Source organism: Acromyrmex echinatior, chromosome 13, assembly GCF_024713525.1.
Source record: "Acromyrmex echinatior isolate Ae372 chromosome 13, ASM2471352v2, whole genome shotgun sequence".
Taxonomy (NCBI): Eukaryota; Metazoa; Arthropoda; class Insecta; order Hymenoptera; family Formicidae; genus Acromyrmex; species Acromyrmex echinatior.
In genome coordinates, this window is record NC_141864.1 from 3,961,839 (window position 1) to 3,989,058 (window position 27,220).

Below are 27,220 nucleotides of genomic sequence, written 5' to 3' on the forward strand. Positions count from 1 at the left end.
TTTTTAGATACTTTAGGAAAATCATTCTTTCCATGTACAAATATATCTTTCTATGCATAATATACATATATGTAGTCAGACACTAATAAGTTTTAACTGACTGATTAAAAAGAGAAAAGTTCTAACAACTTGCAATAAGATAAAAAGACGAACAAAGAAAATAAAATTGTACAAAAGTTAGCATGAATATTTAGTAGCTCTTGTCGATGCATAAAGTCAAATATAATTTATCTTTTGTCTCGAATAACTACATTCTAGTAAAAAGCTAAATAGACCGTTCAAACGTACAAGCGGATGTCTGCGAGAGGAAAAAAAATAAAAGATTACGATTTTAATAAAGACTGCAGATACCGTAAGAGACGAGCGACGACGGAAAGAAGAAAAGAAGGGCAGTGCTGGGCGGACCGTGAAGAAAGATAGGTAGATATTATAGTTTGACGTAGACAAGAAATTTCGCAAACTATCAAGGTTTTATCGCTTCCTCCAGTCGCGTATTCGCATGATAATTTCCACCGAGGCGAAACGTCTTCATAACGGGTGAATGGCATTTGATTACTGACGTCACTCAATTTCAGCCGACCTCGCTTCGCGTTCTCAGCGAGTAAATAAGATTTCCTAGAGGAAAACTAGCGCGCGCCTGGATATTCTTTGCGGATCCATTTCTCGCAAACAGGCAAGCGCCGTGACACCTGCACCCGATACGCATAGCCTTAACTACTAGCATTCTTCCGTTCTATCATAAATTGCCCAATTTGCATCGTGATCTCGACGAATTGTCGCGAGAATTTATTTTAATCCATTAGATTCCGTTTAACTCTTTTCAAGTTCTTCCGTTTAAAAATTCATACTTATATGCGATCCTTGCTCTAATTTTACGAATACAAATTTTGAAACAATACAAAAAGATAAATATAATAGGCTAAGAGTCAGCAACGATAAACGGCGCAATTATTTAGTGAACAATCAATACTCAGATATTGGATTGATGTCTTCTTTATTTTGAACGTTTCGACTCACTTTGGAGTCCTCCTCAACAATAATGATACAAGTATAGTATAGTAACTAAATATAGTTAGCTCACATGTCCATAATGCCTAAGTCACTCGCAAATTGACAAAGATGCAGCGTTGTTACTTGTATCATTATTGCTGAGGAGAACTGCAAAGTGAATCGAAACGTTCAAAATAAAGAAGACATCAATCCAATATCTGAGTATTGATTGTTTACTAAATAATTGCGCCGTTTATCATTTCTGACTCTCATTAGCCTATTATATTTATCTTTTTGTATTGTTTAAAATTTGAAAGTCTTAATATAAATTAATTATTGTTTTTGCAAATTTTGAAAATTTTAGAAGAACTATAATGAGTTAAAAAATTTTTTTTCCGTATTTTTTTAAGATAAAATTAATAACTTATTTGAAAGCAATAATTTATTCTTATCTTTCATATTTAAAACAAATAAATAATTAAAACGTTTCCGAAATTATTATGCTTATTATATCTCATTTCTGTATGTCCATTAGAAGAAAAAGGAAATATTAAAAATAGATTTTTTCTAATTGTGTGAAAAATTGATGTGTAAAGTCATAATTTACAAATGCTGCTGATGTATCAATTATACGAGTGAAAAAGTAATTTTAGAGCAATTATAAAATATAAATATCTAATATTTAATGAATGATTCAAAATTCTGTCACAGTTTTGTTCAGAAATCTTTTCTTAGTGAGTTTTAAAATATATCTTTTATAATATCTAATTAAAATAGAGTATATAATATTTTTATAAAGATTGAACATATCATATATTAGTATCTACTAAATAAATAAATCTTGAGGAATCAAAATGTGTTACACTTATTAGTTATAAAATGAAATAATTTTATCTCTTTTTCGTGATTTAAAATTAAAAATCTTTTCGAAACATATTTCCATAATTTAAAGAATGTAAATTTTCTTCATTTTTGTTTATTTTTAAGAAATCTGTATTACAATATATAATGTATACATTAATTTATTTGTTTCTTTAAATATGTATATTATTTGCGAAGTAAATATTCTCCATACCATATGACATATACAATATATTCTCGCAATACAAATGCATCAAGGGGTTTTGAAACAAATCTAAAACGATCCAAAACAGATCTGGAGAAACTTTATAGACGCTGCCAGCTTCCAGATTGCGGATGTTTGAAGTAGATTCGTGAAGGAGCATCCGCAAAGCAATAATTATGAACACGATGGGAAGGGCCCATCAGGGAGGTGCTGAGATGCTTTACTGTGTTCCTAATATCGAGCAGTAATGTGTGACGTTGAAAGGGATAAATAAGGACCGGAACGTGCGGACTATAGAAAGCAGCATTCGGCCAATTGGGAATTTTTACTTATCGGTCGCTTAACGAAGGATGAATGGAAAAAGGATGGCCATTCAGAGGCGGGCAAACGAAAGAATAAATTGAGTTAAATTAAACGGAGCCTTTCTTTTCGTGGCTTTTCCCGAGGCGAACGACGTCATCGATGAAGCGATATCGCAATGCAAATTCTCGATCTTATTTTTCATTTAATTTAAAATGTACTGTGTTTTTATCATAAATACAACATAACTTCCATCAACCTTTCAAATTCCTCTTCTTTCTTTTGAAAGAAAATTCACTTCAGATACATTGAATAAATTGTAATTAATTTTACAAAATATGACAGATATACATATATTTTTATGGGTAATAATTAGTTTAAAATTTACGGATGTAAGATCTGTGATATTTTCTATGATAAAATATTTTACAAGTCAATGTTCGTCTGGAAATAATTCAGCTGCTACAACAATTTCACAAAACGATAAATGGGAGAACCCTACAATACATCCCATCCTCCATTCGCATTTATGCGTCCCGATGAATTTAGCACCGTACCTGTCGGTGTATAGCTGAGCTCTTTCACTTATGTTTTGCATTACCGGTACCGCCGTCGAATCGCGACAAAATTCGCCTCAAACGTCTCGTTACGATAGGCAAAGCCGCTTTTACGAGACAATCGGAAAAATGAGACTGAGAGAAAACGATTGAAAAAGAAAAGGAATACAAAAAGAAGAGAAAAAAGGAAAATAGATGAAAGGAGGGAAATTCAACAATAATACTAGAAAAATAATAGTCATAAAAATAAATTGTAGCTTATAATAAACGTATAAAATTGTAGAATAAAAAGATGATTAAATAACAAGATAATTAAAATAATAATAAATAATTTATAAATTTTACATCAAAGTTCAAACGTTTTATGTCTTGAAAAATTGAAAGTCACGTTTTTAATAAAATGCAAAGATATCGTTTTACTCTTCAATGTTGAGTAAGCTTTAATGTGTTAAATATTGGTAAAAATAAAATTTAATTATATCCGGAAAGGGAGAGAGAGAAAGAGACAGAGAGAGAGAGAGAGAGAGAGAGAGAGAGAGAAATCTCAGTTTAATTAAAAAATGTCTCTAATTTCAATGTTACCAAATTTTTGTTAATAAATAATCGATCTTCTAAGATACTTAATATAAAATCGATTAATATAAAAAAGTAAGTAACACAGGTACGTACGTTACATCACAATAAAACATGAATAAGGAAGAAGAAAAAGATTGGATAAAACGAAGTCAAAAAGGAATAGAGGAAAAAGGAGCCTAGGGATACAGAACGAGAAAAATGAAACGCTGAAAACTCGGGAACGACTTTCCGTCGAGAGTCGTCTTTGCGAATATTTCTTTAGCTGGGCAGAGTTACGTGCGGGTGGTGGCTGTTGGGTGACGAGATTTGTAGAGTGTCTGTTTGCTTGTTTGGCCGTTTACTTTGGCCACTCGTGAAGGAGGAAAGTGCGTTTACAGGCGCGCAAGCGGGAGTCTGGGCTAAGGGGATACGATCTTCCTCCTCAATGTAAGGTATTAAGAGTGTTGTTTGTAAAAATATATATAGTGACATACATCAATTTATTCGAGTATCTAATATACTATCGAGTATTTTAATATTTAGAAACATGTATTATATTATTTCTGCGTTCTTCTAGTTATTTTTAAATCACATTTAGTTCTATATATACTCCGCAACAATTTCATTATAAGTAATAATCGAATAATACAAATATTTTGTGTAGTTTGCTGTTGATGCTATTTTCAACAGAGAAATGCATGAAATGTATATTTTTATTTAGTACTTTAATTTGTAATTGTCATTGAGTAATATGACGCACACGTAAATGAGACTGTCATTATCAACGTACTGAATGAACGCGTGCAAAGTGCATTCTAGCGCGACGAGTTAAATATGTATTAATATTACCTCAATTGATACATTGCAGTAGGTTGTTTAGCCGACGTTTCGGATGCGCGATTACACGCGCAATATGCGTGGATCGAGCAATACGAAGTTCATTTGCCTCGAATTGCTGGCGCGAAAAATTTCGGAAAAAATATAAAAATATAAAATTAATCTATATATATATATATATGTATATATAATACGTAACAATTCTATAGAAAGATTAAAATTCTATTTAATAATTAATTACATGTGTTATAAAGTTACCGCGAGTTTTATTTTTATTAATTAAATCGATAATCTAATTAAACATTCGATTAAAAAAATCTTATCGTTAATATTTCAATATGCCTTAATTTACAAAAAATTTAATATTATATATTATATATTATATATTTAATATTATATATTAGCGTATTATATATATGTAAAAGAATAAAATTTTAATTAATCATTGCGTTTAATAAAATTATGAAATGAAAATAATATAGATAAAGAAAATAACAATAAATTTTATATAATGTAGAAATTAGAAACAATTTAGCCAAATGTTATGCACTTTATAAGCACTAATAATCATTTGATAAATGAATATTCTTCCAGATGATTATTGTGTGAATTTCATCAAATGTATGCTCTTGCATCGTTCGATGTGGACATCCATGAAATGATGCGCAAAATTATTGTCAAATAACGCTTGACTAATAGGGAGTAAATAATTGCGCGGCGCGATGCTATTTATGAGATAAATTGCTCAAATCACCGCGGTAATCGATAGTTTATTTTTCCTTCTCTCCCATCAGTTTATTTTCCAGCACTCGACCTGCATCTCCACTCACGAATGCGTTTCATAGCAAACATGTTGCACATGTTAAAAATGTTTGCCATTATGTTATTTAACTAATAAATATTTATTTATTGACAAAGAAAAATACTTCAACTCTTTTCTGGGAAAATTAATATAATAATGTTTTGACAAATTAAAATAATTTAATTAAGTATCTCCGTACTAATATAAAAATGGAAATTTAATTTCCGGGAGAGAGTAAAAATGAATGAAAGATTTGCGATTTTCCGGAGTGAGCTATCACTGTAACGGTATTAACGCGAAAAACGATCCTCGAAGAATGGGAAGCCCCAGCGCGAAAATTACCCGAATTATCTCGAAATAGCGACAGAGGGTTTACGGTGCTCAGATTAATAAGACTGCTTGTTACGGGCGAAGGATCGTATGTCGAAAAGCGAAAGCTACTAATTCGACTACGGGCTACATACCTGCGCAGCGAAGAATGTTACGATATTTAATATCCATAACAACTTATTTTCTCGGAAGTTCGATAATAAGCTACTCGCAATTTTCAACAAAGTTTTCCGGATGGAAAACCGTAGCTCCTCGTGTACTTTCCGTTGCAATGTTGACGAGTACGACGCGCGGTAAGTAATTTATGCCAGTGGAACTTTTTAATATTAATAAAATGCGGATAAGTTATTGACAATTTTCTAGCTTTTCTGATAATACTTTAAAGCAACTTACGGTCTACGCTCGATTAATTAAAAGTCCAAAGAAACATTAACGCACATGAAATATAATAAAAAAAAAAAAAAAATATGTATCTGACTTTTTAATACTTTTAAATTTTGTCTCTCTCTCTCTCTCTCTCTCTCTCTCTCTCTCTCTCTCTCTCTGTGAGTGTCTGGTTTACATGATTTTGTAGACTTGTAATTTTCTTATCCTCTTAATTATTTATCATGCGCCGCGCTTGGCGTAATACTTAAATTCATAATGAAATTTAAATGCAATATTCTCCATTACAATGTTTTCCAAGAAAATTTCTTTTCTTGAATATAATTAAAACTGTGTGCGTTTCACTATGTGAAGCTTTAATTGCGAACATTACTTTTACGAAACAAATGACTACGACCCGGTTTATGTATTCTGGAATTATATTTTAACCTTTAACATAGTGCTGCTCCTATCAAGCATAGCCGGCAATATTAAACGGTTATATTATGTGCGATCGTTACAATCTTTCTTATTAATACTTGTTGATCCAATTATTCCTGTTGTAAGATAAATTTATCAACTTGTTTTCTTTTCTTAAAATCTCTGTTAGCTGCTTTATTACCTCGACAGATTCTCTTTGTAGAATTTTCCCATTCGTGCAACTTTCTCGGGTCTGTTTTTCTTGCAAATTCACGACACACAATTTTTCACAACTACTCCGTTCTATAATTCATTTACAATCACATTTAACGTTTTAATTGCATTGATAAACAAAGTTGTCACATTTAGATCAAAAAGCATTACAAAAGTCAATTTACTTCAGAAGATAATTATTAATCAAAATTATTTCACGTCAAACTGTATTTTCGTTTATTTTGCGTAGTCACATTTTCGATATATCACTTTTTAATAGGTTTTGGATGTCAATGTAATTAAAGATCTTTCATTACAATTACAAGCTTCATTCAAACGTATCGTTATATAGAGAGAGTAATGAGAAATCGGATAATCGAAAATTAATAGCTCAAATTACAACGAAATTATTTCAGTTCATACGTTTGTCGCATTCTAATTAATTTCATAGAGCTATCCATATAAATAGAGCAACTTGGACAAACGATATTTTTAAAATACTCATTTTTAAAGATCTAATTCTGAAAAGTTCCTTCTATTTATGTAAAACCGTTGTATAACTATACGCGATTTTGTCTGTTGAACGAAGAAAGGCATAATAAAAGAGAACGATATAAGTTAATTACCGTAACTCAATATCGTAAATTTCCTCACCGTTTAACTAATAATAATATGCCACGTCGCCACGTTTGTTTTTATCAGCAAAGATACGACGATCGATACTAGCTAGGAAGGAGAATCGATTTGCATATTTCTTTAAAATAAAGAACAATTTATTAGGAGTGTGATTTAGTTTTAAGAGTTTTTTTTTCAGAAACTGATTTATTTAAACAATGTATGTAAACGCATTTAATAACTGTTGTACGATTAACATTTGTTCTCTGACAAAGTTCTGAAGTGGATTGTGCTGAATTTTCGTCCAATAATGCTTGCAAATCTGTATTTTCCAGCTTTTGCCGTTATATTAAAATCACCACATTTGAATCGACAGAACCAATATTCACATGTCTTAATTGATCATCATCATAAATTTCAGAATACTATGATCTTCAGTTTTGCCATTTTGTTCTGATTAAAAAAGTAATGCATGTCGAAAATGTTCTTTAGGAAGCTCCATTTTTAAAATAGTATAAACACGATGTTTACTGCGTTCATTGTTAATAAACGAAAAATAAATATCATGGAGTAATATTGAAGCATTAAGAAATAATAGCTGTAATGAAAATGTTTTCGACAATACTGACATTAGTGCTATCTCTTGCAATACCCTCAAAACTAAATTACACTCCTAATTAATAGAGAAATTTTTTTTTTAGTTTTAATAAACTGCAATAATATATAGATAACTATCTTATGATAATATCTATTATGACGAGTATATATCGAGTATTTCTTATAATTTAATCAATTAACAGGGAATGTCTTCATAAATTTCCTCACTGTTTAACTAATAATAATATGCCACGTTGCCACAACGTTTTGTTTTTATCAGCGAAGATGCGACGATCGATACTGGCTAGAAAGGAAGGAGAACCGACCTGCATATTTCTTTAAAATAAGGAACAATTTAAATATAGAGAAATTTTAGTTTCATAAATAAATTACAATAATAGATAAATAACTGTCTTATAACGTGACAAGTATATATCGAGTATTTCTTATAAAATTTAATCAATTAATAGGAAATGTCACATTTCCATGACGTCAAGCTATCCGGACAAGCCTCGCGGTAGAGAGAATTGTAGAATAAAAAAAACTCTAAATCAAGTAGCTTATGCAGCAACTGGGACAGAAATTTCTGCAGAAGTATCATTGTCCTGTTTACCCCGTTGTTGGATACTGCTGTTGGATACTTTTAGCAAAAATTCACACGAAAATGTTATCGGGCGCGCGTGCATCTCGTTGGAAGCCCATTTGATACGGTACATTTTCTATATATATGATTCTAGACACACAGAGTTCAAATACCAAAACAGCCTGTTACGCGAGGATCTTGAAATATAAAAACAACAGTATTGTAAAGTCAGTTCTTCTTATTTGCTCTCTGTGGAATCTATTTGCGCGAGAAAATGCATTCGAGAGAGAGTGCATGCCTCCCCGCGTCGTTTTGCCTCTCCCCACGCTGATCGATTCAATCAACATTTACGTCATCATTCTGTAAACTATCGGATAACCATCTCGACGCGATACTCGGCTGCCGATTACAAGATTAATTCAATTCGCTCGGCGCGAGTCGTCAAGCGGCCATTTAGTTTATTGACGAGACGTAAAAATTTTTTGACGTTACGTTCAAATTTACGCGAAACCGTTTAAAATCCGCGTGCGCATATATTATCCCAGGAAAAAGGAAATTTGACGGGTAAACTTTTTGTATGGAATGATTACATCTTCGCCCATTGTTCGCGCATTCTGCACCCTCGGCATCCATTTTGTTGGCGAAGCAATTTATACGTTTCATCTTATTTTACGCCGTCAGCCGTGTCATATTGAACGCTATCGTCCCTGTAGCGCTATTATTCATAACGCAGCTGCGAAATAATCTGAGAATATGTGAAAAATATGAGAAAGTAAATGGGGATGTGTTCTGTACGTATAGAACATCACGTTAGCTATAATCATGCATGATGCAATATTTATGGCAGCTGCGTGTGCTGCACGCATAATTTCACATTAGCAAGATAATGGATAATGGAGATATGTACGTTCCACCACACCAATTACATTGTTACGAAATAAATTCATTTAAATTGATCCTATCAAAATCAAACTCGCCCTCTTTAAGTCTTTTAATTCGTAAAGTATATACTTAAACAATTACATAAAAATGATATAAAATTATGTAATATAAAATTATATTTTATATTATTTTTTTCATATTTTAAAATAAACTTTTAAAATAAAAGTACATTATGAATTAAGAGGTAAAGAGAATGATAATATATTGTAATATAAAATTATATTATTCTCGTCAACCTAGTTTAAACACAATAGAATTTGCAAAAATTATTTTTATTTCAATAATGTATTACAGAAACACCTATATTTAGTAATTGCATGAAGAGTGTTGTTTTCAATAAAAAATATGCATTAGTATGGAAAGATAATTATGTGCAATATGTTTTTTTTAAACTTTCGTAAATTTATATAATAATCATCGAATAGAGCAGGCAGATATGGACAAGATAACCAGCGTCGATCAATGTTGCTCGTGAATATGGAAGTTTGCTTAAGTGGTGCACGTACGACAGTGATTCTCGCTAATTCGACGTCACGTTCTGCGCGTTTAATTTGCAGTTGCGAGACGCATCTCCGCGTTTAGCCGAGTCGCGTAGCATTCAGCCTTCTGACGTTTATTCGTTTTCGCATAAAGTGCATTCTGCACGACGGCGAATTGACGTCGCTGTCGAAAAATTGCCGGCGGTGCGCGGTATGCAAATGGCGTATGTATTTTTCACGAACGTCGTACGTATTTTATCGTTTCAGGCGGCGCTTTTCAGCCCGAATTCTCTGGCCCTATCACCAATCTAACAGTGCCACTTGGGAGGGACGCCACTTTCACGTGTCTGGTGAAACATCTAGGAGGTTACAGGGTACGTTGCATGAAAAGCGACAGCGTGTCTGTGATGTCGTAACGCTCGCTTAACTTCTCGGAGTCTCACTTAACTTCTGAAAGGAGATGCGGCCTTTAAAAAGTCATATCTACCCCCCAGGTTAAACTTTTGCGGTACACACGAACATTTATTCGAGGTGTGCTGCGTTATAATGTTGACATGGTCCGATAACCACGAAAATCTAGCAGAAACCTCGATATAAAGCAAGCGAAATAAAAGGGTAGCTTAATCGCATCGTTGGGTCCTGGATGCAGTGGAAAAAATATTAGGAACAGGAATAAATTTAAATATTAGAAAAATAAAAAAATTAAAAAGATTAAACGTATCGTATAACAAACATAAATAAGATATAATGTCTTATTTGCATTCGTATTAATTGTACGTTTCACTTAAGGTGGTTTTTTAAGTAAATTGAATTATCATAGAAATGTTAATTATAATTTTTGCATATAATAAAGTTGAAGTACCGAAATTGACGTATATAATTTAATGCTCGCAGACGCTTTTTTGACTAACTGCACACAAATCTTATCATAGACATTTTTCAAAAATGAAATTATAATCATTTAAAAAATTATGAAATTAATGGTCACAAAGAAGTAATAAGTCAACGGCATTCTAGAGAGATTTACATGCATAAACTTGCATATAAATTTAATCTCGAATAGTAAACATAATCTTGTTTTCGTTCGACGAAGATGCTCTTGATTTACTTGATAAATTAAATCAGCTTATTCTAGATTTAATTTATATTAAAGAAGACTTTGTGAGTCAAAATGTCTATAAATTATTTGATATGTTACATTAATATTAAACACTTGCTATCAAACACTATTGGCTGCTCGTTTATTTGATCGTTTTTATAATTAAATTGTTTTGCTGTGCAAACTTTGAACGATATTTATATTCTTTGTTATTATCCAAATTGTGTGCATGTTTGTAATTTTAAATGGGCCCTGATGAGACACCCCAAATTTTCACTTTACTAAAAAACCATCTTAATCTCTGTTCCTAATTTCTTTTATTTCTCTAATATTTAATATTTATTCTCAACATTTCTTCCAATGTGCGTGCAATCTTAAATCGTGATATATTAATATTATCTATATATTCACTTGCATCATAATACCCTAAAAAGAATTGACACATTTCTAGTCCGGAAATTAATTTTTATTTTCTATAAAATAGAGAGCAAATCTATAATGAGAAAAGAATCTTCGACAAGTACATGAAAAGACATTTAACGCTTTAAATCTGTACGATTTTCACGAAAGTCGATCTTGATATCCGCAAAATTCTTATTTAAAAGCGGAAAGAAGTCGAGAGGAATTTTTCCACTCACTTTTCTTCTTTCAAACCGACTACAAAGAACTTTTATCGATACACGTGTCTATAAGGTGATTCGAGCGGCCCGATGGTTTCTTTCAACGCATTAACGAAATTTTTCGCAAAACTAATTTTATATTACGAATCGATTGCAAGCATGATTCACAGTGAAATAACTTGGCTAGCATAACGCTCTTAAATTCTACCACAAATTCTCATTTTTATGATGGTATGGAATTAATAATAATAATTTTATATGCATAGCCATATAGTGGGATTATCTTTTCCACGCATTATCATTTCTCTTTGCGCTTTTGCAAATTGCATTACGCTACAGTGAGAATCAGTATAACCAGCAACTACATTACAGTATAACCAGTTGCTTCTAGTCGAAGTACTATTTGTTCGTAGTCGGTCAGATACGTTCAGATGTGTAGACTACCTCTCGCTATCCATATCTGACGTCCGATGAAATTGTAGAATGGAATACACGATTACGTTTCACATTGACCCGAATTTCTGCCGGCAATTCAGTGAAGTAGAAGCAAAATATCAACATAACTGAATGTGTAATATATATTCCATTCTCGAATTCATTCGACCGTATTTCCGTTTCGATCTTCATTGCGTGACACAGATTGCGCAATTATTATTACCGTTAATTTAATCGCGCGAAACAATGCGGACATCGATTACGTGTAAATAAACGTCAACGCCTCGTGCCGGTCAAATTAAAATGTATTTGAAAACGGGGAATCGTAATAATTAAATTTATACGAAATACACAATCGCGATGTGTGCTAGAAATCTGACGAGTATAGCGTCGAAGTCTTTCCATTTATAATTCACTTTCTAAGAGAATCTGAAAGTCAAATTCGAAGAGAATGATTGACTCGCAAGTGACCCATTTTATCGATGCTTCTTTAAACGATTCTATATCAAGCAATTGAAATATCTGCCGAGCAATCTTTGATAATTGTAATTAGAATCGACAAATTTCTCATGAAAGAGAAAGGTAAATCTTTTTTCTCTCATTTCGAAAATACAACTGTCATCAGTCCTTCTCATGGACAATGAATGTGCAACGATATCCTCGCAATCGTGCAATATCATGCGTTCATGCACGAGAATAATAACAAAGCCGCGATGCGGTCGGGCTACCTTTACATTTCGCTTCTTTTATTACCAATTGAAATGGGCGTGTATGTAGCGTAATTGTAGCTGTAAAAGCGTATATGCGTGCAATGCGCTCGTCTGCTCGTCGCGTGAAATCGCGGGAGTACCTCTCGCTCGGTTCGGAATATTCCAAGGAAAATGCAAATACCGCCTGGAAGTTTGGCCAAGGAGAATCACGCGTGTCAATCTCTGCGCGCGCGCCTCTGTGTATGTGTGTGTGTATGAGTGTGTGTGCATACGTATGTGTGCATGCACGCACACCTCGGGACAGGCATCCCCCGCATCTGTTTGTATTCCGCAGTCGGGGATGCCTGTGAGGAAATTGCGGCGTCTTCGGCGAAATCCGCGACGCCGTCACCGCGATTTCCGGCACCGACTCTGTCTGCTCCTCCGTTCTCCGTCTCCCTCGCCTATTAAGGCTCCGATCTGGCGATTGATGTTCCAGGTCGGTTGGGTAAAGGCGGACACGAAGGCGATCCAAGCTATACATGACCACGTGATCACGCACAACCAGAGGGTGTCCGTGTCCCATAGCGACCACTCTATATGGAATCTACACATCAAGGGTGTCCAGAAAGAGGACGGCGGCCTTTATATGTGTCAAATCAATACGGATCCCATGAAGAGTCAGGTATATACTGCACTAAACTTTTTTTCTTTAACTTGCAGATCGATATAATACGGATTGATCATCAATTCAACCGTATAATTTCTATCACGCAAAAAAATATTTTTCCGCTTCTGCTAGAATTATAGCTGTTTTTTGTGTTTATGAATAATTATGTATTATATTCGTAGAATTTTTAGCAGAAAATTCTAACAATGTATGCGAGACAATTTAGGTCTCAATCAAATCAGTCTAATCAAATATGAATCATTGCTAAATATGAATCACATAGTCACAATCTGATAACGCCGTTACAGAGAGACTTTCTTGATAAATTTGACGAATGGTTAAAATCTAAATTCTGTCTCTGTCATCTTTGATTGATTTATTAGATACATATTCAATGTTACATTACTTGCTAGACACTTATTCATTTTAGCTAATTTTTTGTATCTATAATTTTTCGCTATAATTATATAAGATTTTTTTTTTTTTATTAAATTACCGATCAATTCACATAATTATTTTGACGATCCAACAAAATTATTTTCAAATCTATATTTATATATCTAAATTTTAAATATTTCAGCAAAACCATTCTTTTCATGAAAAAATGGATGCTTTCCTCGTTTTCCAGCAATGCAAACTTTCATTAAATCATTTATTTATGGTACCTTGTATAGATGACAGAATTGATATTTGTAGATAATAGAATACAAGGATAGATGCAATAGAAAGGTGATGTGGGTTATAAATAAGTACGCTGATCATGTATGAGAAAGGTGATCGACCTGAAGATCGCGATCAAAGTACAAAAGGGCTAATTGGCCTGTCGACATTGCTCAAATAAGACTATCTATTTGTAACTCTTGAAACATAAATATACTCGAATTATTGAATTTGTGCTTGATTGACGTTGTCTTGTTTGGACCTACCTTTCTTTTTTCTCTACACTTGTAAATATGATTGAAAACTTTGTTTCTTTTTTTTTTTTTGAGATTATTTAACAATGCTGTTTTCATATTATACTTATGAAAAGAAGTTTCGCTAAAATATCTAAAAATTTAGGTACATACAGATACAGATTTGAAACTAATTTTGTTAAGTTACTCCGACTGAAATAATATTTTTCGCAATTAAATTATTTACAGATTTTAGGTTGATGCTTATCAGCATCAGAATATCAAGATCAATTCCAGAGAATGGTTTCTTCGATTTAAAGAAATGTTTCTTTAGGTGAAGATACCTACAACAATATAATTGCGTGTCAACTTAATTAGTGATATTGCTATTCTAATTTTGTGACACACATTCTACTACAAGCCATTAGTAATAAATCAGAAGTCAGAAACCAGAAATTGACCAATAAGAATCAATTATTCTTCTTACATCTGACAGTGATTGGTCAATATTTAACTTCTGACTTCTGACTTACTAATAGCTTATTCTAGAATGGCATTAGAATCACGTTTCAAGACTGAAAATAAATTTGGCGCGCAATTTGAGGAATTGGATGTAGTATATAGATTCACACAGAATTATTTCAGTACTAAAGATCCAGAATTGACTATTTAAGACCTTTATTTCCTATTCGTTGTGTAGCCACATACGTTCTTATAAGACACTTTGTATTTTTATTAAATTATCAAAATAATTATATAGAAATTTAAGCATAAATATGCTGTAAAGTTTTTAACATTCTAGCATCCTGCTCGAATATTCTACATAATTATTTTGACAGTTCAATAAAATTTAATTTTATATGATTCAATAAAGTTATTTTCACATCTGCATCTTACCTAAATTTTTGGACACTTGAGTAAATCGTTTTCCGTGCAGAAAAAACGATTTTGCTAAAGTATTTAAAAATTTAGGTAAGATACAGATGTGAAAATAACTTTATTGAACCATCAAAATGATTATATAATAAGAAACTCAAACATAATGAGCATGATGATGCTGTGAAAAGTTTTAATATTCTAGCAACCAGAATTTGAATGTCCTATACAATCTAATAAACTTATTTTCGGATCTATACCTAACTAAATTTTAGATACTCCAACAAAACTATTCTTTTCACGTATCGATTTACTGACAGAGTTACTGACTACCGACGTTATTGCATAAATTAACTGATTCCAACGAAAGTTTTTCCAACAGTGCGGCGTATGCTTCAATTACGAACTTTCTGCCATTCGTTCGAATCAAGAGCGACGTCCATTTCGTTTCCAGTCTCGCACCTCGCACTCGTCGCGGTGTTAATACCGACCAGCGAGTAAATCTAACGAGGCACAAGTTTCGCGAGCGATCGCGGGCATGCGAGAGCGACGACATCGCGGCAATGGCGGTGGAAGTATCGTTAGGAAGTTCCTGCGAGAACGCTTCTAATAGCAGTTCGGCGCCGTTTTAGAAACGCTTGATGCCGCGGAAGGAATGCTCGGAATTTAGTTAGGCGCGGAAACGGTGGTCTATTCGCCGCGTCGAACATTTTCGGTAGTTACACCCCTCCTTCGCTCATCTAACTGAAATGATTAAATCGATCGTTTTAGAATTCTTTCAAAACAAAAAGACTAGATTTACTAAACATATTTTTTCCAGCAAGATTTAAAATATAATAAACAAAATTCATCGTAAATTTTTATTTTTCTATGATTCTTTAATATTATAGACAGTCCGATAAAAACTTAAGTGAATAAAAAGTTGTTTATACTTTTATATTACAACCTGTATGTTTTCTGATTTCGATACTGAATGCTGATCTCGATACTTTGCCTCGATGTTGTAAGCCTGGATACGTATAATCCTTGTTTGAAATTAACCGTGGTAAACCAACAAACTCGGTGAAATAACTAATTGGGACAGCCCTATCGACTGTATTCAGGTCGATAAAACATGGAAACCGGTTTGTCAGCGAATGAAAGGTCACATGATTTCGATGAGGTAAATTCGCCTATCACATTATGTATATTTTGTTATATATTTTATAATGTCTGATAATGTTATATGCATACGTTATATAAATATGTTACGAAGATTTCATTTAGTGCATTTGTGCATAATCTATATTCTATATCATGGGATGAACTAAATAACGATATTCTATTGCATTAAGTTTCAGTTATAAATTATACTTAAATTTATTTTAATTTTAATATGAAAAATGTGCATTTTGTCGATCCGACAAATAAGTTTTACTTAATGACAATGTAGGATAAAAAACAAATTCAACGAAATAAAATACAATATTACTACGAGAAATTATATTATCAATAAAATATATTCTATAAAACGGTAATATGCGTAAATAAATATTCTACGCTGTTCTACGACAATCGATTTTTAGGGAACGCGACTTCTCGTATTCTTACCTGAACTTAACTTCGCGAAGGATAACCGTTTTCCAATAGAGATTTAGTTCATAAAATAACCAACGAATGTGAATCGTATCTTTAGTGCTTTTTATTTTTAAAATAAAGAAAAATTGTTCCGCGCGTCATAATCGATCTCTCAATCAATCAAAAAGAAGAAAAGTTAAATCTTTCTAAGAATACCGTCTGAAAACATGTAACAATATTTGCTTGTATAATCCAATAAACGTAACGTTCTCACCATTTTTTAACGTCATCTTGAATACTTTTGTGACCCAGATAAACAAGAACAAAGAATTTGTCAACGTAACGCCAATATCGTTGATCTTTTTTGGCATCGTGGTGAACACCGCGAAAATCGGTGGCGATAAGTTGCCGAACTGCGAGTGAAACAATTAATCGAGTGAACTCGCTGCCAGTGATGCCCGCATCGATAAAGTGCCAAGATGCGCTCGAGTTAATCGATAGTTACTCAGTTACAATCGGACCGCGTCCCACTTGGCTCACGCAATTAATCATCCCGGCCTCAGTTTGCTAACTATCATTAACATAATCCATTGATGTAATACGCGCGATCGTATTCACATTAGAACATAGGAAATCAGGAATGTATTTCGAGCACTACATTGCCTCATTAAATCTTCATTTGTAACGCAAAGAAAAGCTTCCTTTCACTAAAAATTATTGTCTTTCGATTCAAGATACATCCTGAAGTTAAGGGTACATCCTTTACTTAAAAGAATTTAAGATTCTGAAGTTTGGGATTTAAATTTAATCATTGTACGGAAAAAAAGTTTCTGGTCAGCTAATTCTGAAATTAGCTACTATAGCTATGAAGTTTGTTAATGTATACAAGGGATTTGCTGCTGTATTTAATATAAGGACGTGATAGCAAAATATTATATGTATGTCTGTATAGTCAGTTTATTTAGCAACATGAAGTTATCCTAGTTATCGGATATGTCCGTGTAAAAGAAAATTGTCTCTATCACAGCTAAATATAGTTTGCTGAAACTCTACTTGCTACCAAATTGTCTGCTACGCAGAAAAACGTTTGCTGTAATGATCAATACATCGACATAATAGCGAAATGCTTGTCTGTTACAATGATAATATTTAAGCCTCACAGCTAATGAAAATTAGATCTCGCAGATACGATTGATCGTCCATATAATATTACTGAATTTAGCTGCCTGAATTATCTAATTTTTAGCTGTGGCAGCTAATCTTTTTTTTCTGTGTAAAGGAATATTGATCGACTAATAGTATCCATTTCTACCAATGTAGATTAACTTTAATCTCGATTTAATTTAATCATTAGCCTTTTCTAATTCTTAGAACTAGAAAAGATAAAAATAAAAAGTAAGTTAAACAAAGATTAAAGTTTAAATCTACTATTTGTAGAAAAGGGCATAAATGAGTTCCGAAAGCACATAATCTGCCACAAACATTAACACAATAACTAACCGATAAATGTAATCTTGGTTTAACAATCGAGTTTGCTGGTTTATTGATCTATTCACGATAAACATCGCGTATCATTACTGTATTCATGTTTCCGATGAAACTTTCGAGCGACGTGAACGAGGAAGCAAGAGACCAAACGAGAGGGAGGTGGGAAGCCCAGAAGAGAGAAATCTAAAGCGTTTAAACAGAGGTAGCGACAATCTACCTCTGCGCTACAGTCTCGTTTACACATCTCGATACTTTCCACCGCCTGTAATCGTCGTCGGTGACGCGCGATAGGAAACCACAGGAGTATTAACCGCCTACCGTCTAGCTGACGTCAAGTATTAGCTGCTGCCGACATAACAATCTGTACAAGTATCGAAGGCATTTCGCCTACCGCGTGCACGCGGCTGCCAGACTCGCGCATACTTAACGAGCCCGGGAACTTAACGAGCCGTCCTAGTCAGTTCGGTATCCGTTTATGAACACTGCCTCAAGTAGCGCTTAAATCCTCCTCTCTACCTACCGACCCGTTTCGAGTTACGGCTGCGCATATAGTCTTATCAGAAAAGGATTGGAATATTAAGTCGCGTTTAACGACTATTATATTATATACGCAGTCAGCATAGTAATCACCGATAAGGAAACAAGAACCTTTAGCTCCATTCCGCGTCGACTTTTCAAATAGTTCGTGATTGTTAAAAAATAGCTTAATAACTGAACCAAAATCGTTATACAAATACTTTTGAATATCTATAGTGTTAAATTTAACCTGATTTAAAACAATGGATAAATTTGACGCTATATAGTTTTAGTATAAAATAAGGATATATTGAGTAGGAGCAGTGGCAACATAAATTAGATTAAGTTTCACACTATAGATTTAACACACGCAAAAAAATATTTTGCTGCTCCAGTTATAATTATTATCGCTGTTTCTTGTATCTGGTAAAAAACAATGTAGATTTGCAAGCAAATTTAGGTCTCATAATCAAATATGACTGCTAAATATGAATCACCGTCATAGTCATCTGATTGAACGTTCCAGAGAGATTTTCTCGATAAATTTGACAAATCGTTCTGATATAATTCTGTCTCTATCGTCTATATTGATTAGGTACAACATATCCAATATCGTAATACTTACTAGTCATTTATTCATTTTAACCAATTTTTCGTATCTCAATAATTTTTCGCTGTAACTGCAAGACATTCTTTTCAGTGCAGTAAAAAGAACAGTTTTGCTGAAGTATTTAAATATTTAGCTAGATCTATAAAAAAAAATAATTTTATTAGACCATTAAAATAATTATTAGAACGCTTAAATTGGCTAGAATGTCAAAAATTTTTATCACATTGCTCATCATAATGCATCCTAAATCTTCTCTTTAAATATCATCGTTCTCGTATTATCGTAATTCTCGTTTGTAATTTATCGGTTAAAAAAGATTAATATAAACGAAACGTCCTTATATATGTACATTAATGGAAAACTGGTTTTAATTCTTACTATCTTGATGTATAAATTAGTTTTGAAAATTAGACTTAATTATTTGTTCATGTGTTGACCTCTTTACCACTTTTATTATTTTGCGATCTTGAGCTTGGAAATTGACATTTTATTTTCAACATGCTTGATATTCTTATGTATGTAATTATTTCGATGATCCGAAATTATTTTCAGATCTGCATCTAGCAAAATTATTAAATACTTTAACAAAATCGTACTTTATTTACATTTCTCCCGATGGTGTACAAATTTACTTAAGTTAAACAACGATAAGCAATGAGTGTTTTTTATTAGATGATACAAATTAACATAAGTATCGTTTTGTCTTTGTTACTCATTAAATATCAAGAACGATAGAATGTTTGTGTCGATTTGTACCACCAAATGAAAAGACCCAATCCAAACAACACCGCGACAACGAGCAAGACTTTAAAATTAGTACTCTTCTCTTTAAATGCACGACATCTCTTTAAATTACACAGTTAGACGGCAATTAGTCGCGTAAAAATTATGAGCTTTACGAGCGAAGAGCCGTAGAGATTTTTCTCACGGTACGAAAGACGCTTAACGAGCCACTTTAGTTAACGCGCGCCAGTCCTCGCTCGTCCCTCTCGGATAACATTTGCGTTGTCTTATGCGAGACCAGAGTCGACACCGCGATTGTCTGGTTGCTTTAAAGTAACACCTCATCCGCCTCTTGCCGGCAAAGTGATACGGCACGAGACGCCGCGTCGCTGGAAAGTCGAGATCTAATTTTCCGACATTTCGGATTGAATTCGTGCGAGCCCGCCCCTGCCAGCCGGAGTTTCCCTCTTTTCGCGAGGAAGAAGGCTGTAATCTTAAATAGTGCGCGGAGCGTAACATAGCGATGGCTGCTGGTGAGACGGCGGCAGGTGCCTGCTCTCCGATCTCTCTTGTCGTTCTTACTTTACGAGGCACTAAGCTAAATAACGAACGCTCAGTGAGCAACACCGTTTAATGCTCCGGCCAATCGTTCGAGGATTTCTCACGAATGGAATGAATATACAATAAAAAGTAAGCGTGAGAAAAGAGGGGTTAGAGACAGAATATGCTAATAAAAAATTTATTTCTCGAAAGTAAATCTTCAGAGCAATGTGAAATTATTTTGTATTAAGATACTGCACATTTTGCTCCACAATCGAATTTATTTCCTAACTGGTTATATCCTGTGATTATTATTATCTTATTATTTATCAGTAAATAATATCTCCGTTTCTTCGACTTCGTTCTCATATTGCGTCGTGTTTTTGCCTACCTCACGTTTCTCTTTGCTTTCTGACAATGAGACGAACATGGCTCGCCGCAAGCGGTCAAGCTATAGTGATTTTGCCAGGACATTTCTTTAAATCCAGAAAGAAAGTCAACTATATAGAACTAGTGAAATGAGCGACAGAAATTGTGATGGAAAATATTATATTCTAATTAAATTTTTTTTTATTATATTACATATTTATAGATATTTCCATTATCACTTTATAATATTAAAATTATGATATATATAATTTAGAAAAAAACATCCTTCGAATATATTATATTAAAAATTAACTCAGATAACAAAAAATCCAAATCGAGTCTTTTTAAAATAAGTGTCTTTATGTATAAGACGTCTTGTATCTCGTTTTGCAAACATGTGTGTTGCGTGGGAGAGTCAAATTTTTTCTCTCATGCATTCATCAGATCGTTAAAATTTACCCATACAGCACACTAACATTGAATCAATATCTCAGAATCCTTGATTTATAACATTACGAACGTTGCAGTAAATGATCACATCGTGAAATGTAGATTCAATGTTGAAGAGACGTTGCAAAAACTTCTATTGTCCGTTGAATTGCAATATCTGTGAGGCATAAAAAATGTTTCTCATATTAATGAATTCAATTATTAAAATAAGTATTATTGATTAACATCATATTCCAGAAAACATATGACAAAATATATATTATATTTGAAAAAAAAAACGTTTTCTTCCTATTTGGGAATTAATTTCCTTATTTTCCTAGGCGGTCATCCCCATCCAATCTTATGCACCATCCAACCATGCTTAACAATCGTACGGAACTGCAACCGTATCGATGATCCACGAACACTGAATGTTAGTGCATGTATAATTGTGATATAAATATATCACAATTATAGAAAGAGCACGAGCATCGAACCGATCAACACAAACAATACCATACGTGTGAGCATTTTGCACGCGCGGCCGATTCTCGTTAAAAGATCAATTTAGAACAAGTGATTTAAATTTTCTATTTACATGACATTATATTTTTGTTCGTTTTTTACAAAGTAAGTTTCGATATCAAATTTATTCAATGTCGTTTCAACATTGCAGGAAGATTAACAATCAATGTGGAAAAATCAATAAAAATTCAACTTGTGGTTCAATTTATTCAATATTGTTTCAACGTTGCAGCATTAACAATCAATGTAGAAGAACCAATATAAATACAACATTGATAAAACATTGACACTTCAACATTCAACATTGCAACATCTCAGCAACATTCTTTCAACGTTCTGTGCTGTATGGGTTGGTTGATGATCGAGAGATAAATTGTCTTCTAAGTAGCTCAATGTTTCCTCTATAAAAGCTTTTTCTTTATTTCAAATCGTTCCTCTTTCCTCTTTCTTCGCTCTGTGTGCATATACATATATCAACAGTTAAAACACGACCTTCGTCCTCCGCAAAGGATGCCGTCTCGCCTCTCGTAACTATATTTCCTCGCTCGTTGCCGAATACGGCGGCACCCTTCGCGCATCGCTTATAATTCCGACTGCGTGTCTGATAAAATTTACGTGTATGGAGAGGCGTCGGCTTGCAAGTCGGCATGTGTGTCGTCTTTCTTGAAATTTCGCGTCACTTCTTCAAAGCCATCTACATAATTCCCAACGCGACGGAAACGCACTGATTTAGTCGAGTAATTGAATAGAACCTCACGAAAATATTATGTGTATGACCCTCATGAATGTTTTATTGCCCTAGCAACGATTTTGGAATAAATCATGGATTTTGTCCCTTTAATATTTATTCTGCTCTAGTTAAAATTAATTACGATTGAATTAACTAATGCTTCAGTTACACAATTGTGATCATTTTTTAAACAATATACATAATTATATTATCACACTGCAAATGTTTAATTAAGATAAATCATAATTTTCATTACCGACTTTTATTAGGTATATAATCACATTTGTGAAATTAATGTCGCATTGAATGATATTGATTAAAGTACAGCGATAATTTTTTTTTTTTACGCATTACCCCTTCCAGCATAACAAATTATTATAAACATTAAGAAGAACATAATTGCTTTATTCGTTTACTAACTATTACTAAACAATGTGTGGTTTCTCAATTATACTACAAGCCTGATTATGTTGAATGGAACTGTGCGCGTACATATGGGTTAATAATGATCCTGTGGTTCGAATCTGGCTAACGAGCGATAATGAGTTTCCACGAACGTGTTCTTTGCGAACAGGTTTACCGTATGATGCATTTTGTGAGTCGAAATAATTCTGTATATTATTCATAATGTTTACGTCATGCGTAGAATGTCAATTTTTTGTTTCTTTATTTTATTTTCACATCTTGCTAAATATTTAAGGAGCAACGGTAACTCAATCCCTTGAGTTTAAGTAACATTTTGTTTAAGTAACTTTTAACTTCTATATGTATCAAAATGTAAATCAATCCATTACTGCAGTTAGTTTCAGAGTAAACAACGTCCATATTAATGCATATTCTTGAGTTCAATTGTTTAACTCCATTGTTTTAGTTAAATTGACGACATATTGGAATAGTGGCGACCTATATAAATAATTAAAAATAACTCAAATTGGGTATAATTTGGCATTATGAATTTAACAGTGTACTCTTATTTTTATATTGTATTAACACATTTCCAAGAGGTAAACCGCTGAGGTACACCGCATTACGATGTATAAATTTGGGGCATTACTGGGTATTATTTAAGAGAATTGTGTATTATAATAAGCGGTATGAGGTTATTCATTACTGAGGTATTATTAAAATATTAATAGTAAAGTTCTATATTAATAAAAGTAGCACAAAAATCCGCCATATTGGACTTACTAACTATACCACACTAATCATACAATAGTACTAAGCGCTTATTGAACTACAGATACAATTAGGTCCAAAATGGCGATCGAAATAGCCAATAGCAAAGTTGTCGGCATTTTGGCTCAGATCAAAGAAATGTGCTACTTTTATTAATATAGAGCTTCAATTGCTAGGACATTAATGAACATTACTAGGGTATTAGTGAGACTTAATCAGAGTATCAGTGGGCATAAAATTTTGGGCATTATTTGGGCATTGTTAGGCATTGGTGTATACAATTTTGGTCGGTTTATCTCTTGCACATTTCCATTTAAACTGTATCAATAATGATTATTGCAAGCACGAAATTTATTTATGAATTGTATCAAGTTAATTTTCTATGTGGTATCAGAATAACGCAATTCCTCGAGAGGGAAGAAAATAGGCTTCATAGATAAGAATCGCTTCGCAGAATCGCTTCATGCAATCTGCAATTCTAAAAGCAGATTGACCGATCAATGAAACGGATTTCATTCACCGAATCGCGACGCGGATTGATACAGTTATTCGCAGGCGCATAATAATTAATTTACAGCACGCGGATGTGGAGGAAGGGAGTTTCATAATTCAGTGGCGACACGTACGAGTTTACGCGCTCGGGCACGTGTCTCGCCGCTCTCGTCATCGTCGTCGTCGCGTTAGGTGGTAGGTACGCAGTTTGCATTCGTCGGGACTGTTTCTCGAGCGGCACGGCGCGGCGCAGCGGCGGCTTGCCAGACAACTCGGTTATAACGATTGAAGTTTCGTCGTGGCGTGGATTACATCCTCGTAATTGCGCGCACACCTCGCGTCTTATGCGAGAACGGAGAAAGCGGCGCTCTCCTCTCGTACGCGAGAGGGACTTCCTTTAAATCGAGGAAGTGAAACGAGAATTGAGGGGAAGTACGACGGAGGATATGGTGGAGCAGAGGAGACGGGACGGGGAAGAGGTCTTTGCACTCGTACTGATGTCTCGTGACTGACGTACGACCACCGACAAAAGTCCTCGCAGCATTCAAGGAGGTTGATCCACCTCCTCGATTCTGCCGCGCATTCTCTGCTGTCTTCACTCGCTCGCAGGAATTATATCTCGCGATAGCGCCTCCGCGCGTTGATAAACGTCGAATGCGTAGTTACTGCGAGGCACTTTGTTGAGACAGATTGTACATTTTTTACATTTTGCTAAAACATTTGCATTTTAAACATCAACCTGATTATTTAAACAATAAGTCGTGAAAATTATTAACACATAGCGTACACTGAGAAAAATATTACCAAGTTTTAATAAATATTTGTTTCAAAATACGAAATATTTACTAAATGTAAACATTTTTTTTTTTATTTAAGCATAACTTTTTCATTTTGAGTAAATATTTATTTATTGTGAGTAAATATTTTGTTAGTGTTATTGAAACAAATATTTATTAAAATTCAACAAATTTTTTTTTTTTACTGTAGTTTAAACTTATGCCCCAGCTTAAAATCATCTTTCAGATGACTTGTCGGAGTTATAAATAAATTCCTACTCGATGATTTAGAGATTATATTATTAAGAAATATTTATTATTATAAAAAATAATAAGTGTATCTAATTCTCTCTTTTTTAATTGCATTGAAAATTATATACATATATATATATATATATTCATATTAATAAAATACGTGAAAACACACTAATCAGTATATGACATCCGATATCAAAAATAATTTTCTTTCTTATTATATTTAATATACGAATTAAACAAATTTAAACATGTGACTCACGTGTGACTATAACTCACATGATTGTTAGGCTTCGCAGAAGGCAATAATGATTGTGCCGACTGTTAGTTATGATGTTTGGCGCTACCATGTGTCGTTAATTAACGAAACCCACGACATACACCGGCATCCGTACTGGCAACGGTAGCAGGTTGCACGGCTATAATATGTTACCGGCGTCGAGCTAAAGTATATAGAGAGAGATGCTTGTGAGATTTAGGGACGCTCGCGTTATTCGCTGCCTTATGGCTCTGTACTTGGTAGTCTACTTTAATTTACGAAAAGCAGGAAAAAACCGACAAATAAACTGTCTCCGCGAATTGCTTGTTACGTTCAGAATCGTATCTAATGAATTGATGACATTATGACATTGTTTTCCAGGTGTAGTTATTTAATTCATCTCAAGAAGTCTGAAATTCGTTTGTTCTCATTAATTCCGCAATTTTATTTTGTGTCTATCTACTGCGAATAAAAATTGGTTATCTCAATACTGGTTATTTCCACAGAAGCACTGTGGACCGCGACAAGGGAAATAAAGCGAGCTATATGTCATTGTTCTGATTCGCTTGTTGCTATCAACGCCGCATATCGGATGAATCACATTTGCGATGTCGTGTTATTGTATAATGGAAAAAAATATGTTTTTCGCAACAAAGAGCGTGTTACGATTTTGCAGAGAATATTTTACGTTTCATGTTAGAAATATAATTACTGCCTTGACCGTGCGCATCTCACGTTTCCTCTCCTGTCATTATCGTAAATTTCGCATATACGTTAATTAAAATGCACTGTAGCTAGTTGTAAAAAACTTACCGTAAAAGGTCGCGTAATATTCAGACATAGACAGTTTCATTTGTATTATTCCGGATTATGCGCAATCTGTAACAAAAAAATTATTATGTATTCATATTAAGTATAATCTGAATGCGAATTTTTAGACGTAATAATTGAATAAAAAAATAGAAAAGAAATAGAATTACAATTATAGTTACAATTACTATAAAATGAAATAATGCTATTAATAAAACAAACTTTAATTTGTGCTATTTAAATATTAAACGCTGATCTATTTTTTCCAGACAGGTATGCTGTCTATTGTTGTGCCACCTGATTTCGATCCTGAAGCTACATCAAGTGATATGATGGTGGGTGAAGGCGGCCAGGTAAATATCTTTCTTTATTTTAATTATATTTTATTTTACCTATAATTTTAATTCTCAATTATCAAAAAAAACTTTTAATTATTAACAATTAAGAACTGCTTTTTAGTTATAAGAAATAGCATTTCTCTTACATTATTAATTTTCACATGAAAAGAATGATTTTGAATTTTGTTGGATTATCAAAATAATTTTTAGTTAAAGTTTAACGCTTTCTATCATATTTACGATGTTCTTTAATAACAAATTCATTACGTTTTTATCTGGTTCAATCCAAAAGCCGAAACATGTAATAACTAATGAACCTTTTCGAATTTAAATAATGTAATATATTCTATGTTTTAACTTTTTATACATTCAGAGTTGTTAATATTTACTCTCATATACTTTTTATAATCTTTGTATTGTATTTTAAGATGAGAATCCTATATTCTTTATTATATGATTTCAAAAGAATTTTGTTGGAAAACTGATTATTACAATACCAAAATCAATTGCAGCGTTATTTATCATTTTTTGATTATCAATATAATTATTTTAGTAATCCAACAAAAAATTATTTTCAAATCTGTATCCAGTAAAATTTTAGATCTTACAGGAAAATTCTTGTTTCTTTATAAAATACGACGATTAAATTCCTTTCGATCGAAATTAATTTTCGTCTCAATCCCGACGATTCCATCT

General features: G+C 33.2%; 2 protein-coding genes across 40 annotated transcripts in view; one reads left to right on the top strand and one right to left on the bottom strand.

The window, feature by feature from the left end:
- LOC105146636 (uncharacterized) overlaps nucleotides 1–27,220 on the bottom strand; it is a 512,872-nt gene that overhangs the window by 193,308 nt on the left and 292,344 nt on the right. For 28 of the 34 annotated variants that reach the window (XM_087412795.1, XM_087412802.1, XM_087412793.1 and 25 more), the window contains one exon: nucleotides 26,190–26,255. The exons of 1 other annotated variant lie outside the window; for it this stretch is intronic. In XM_087412795.1, coding sequence (XP_087268921.1) covers nucleotides 26,190–26,229 — 40 coding nt within the window. In that variant the 5' untranslated portion in view covers nucleotides 26,230–26,255. Of the gene's footprint in view, nucleotides 1–25,396; nucleotides 25,561–26,189; nucleotides 26,256–27,220 lie in introns of all 34 variants that reach the window. 5 more of the 34 variants (XM_087412801.1, XM_087412804.1, XM_087412803.1 and 2 more) reach the window with 1 other exon arrangement.
- Nucleotides 1–27,220, top strand: part of LOC105146634 (Dpr-interacting protein alpha) — a 147,258-nt gene that overhangs the window by 96,289 nt on the left and 23,749 nt on the right. For 5 of the 6 annotated variants that reach the window (XM_087412786.1, XM_087412785.1, XM_087412787.1 and 2 more), the window contains 3 exons: nucleotides 9,917–10,023; nucleotides 12,992–13,177; nucleotides 26,456–26,539. In XM_087412786.1, coding sequence (XP_087268912.1) covers nucleotides 9,917–10,023; nucleotides 12,992–13,177; nucleotides 26,456–26,539 — 377 coding nt within the window. The remainder of the gene's footprint in view (nucleotides 1–9,916; nucleotides 10,024–12,991; nucleotides 13,178–26,455; nucleotides 26,540–27,220) is intronic. The other variant, XM_087412788.1, reaches the window with a different exon arrangement.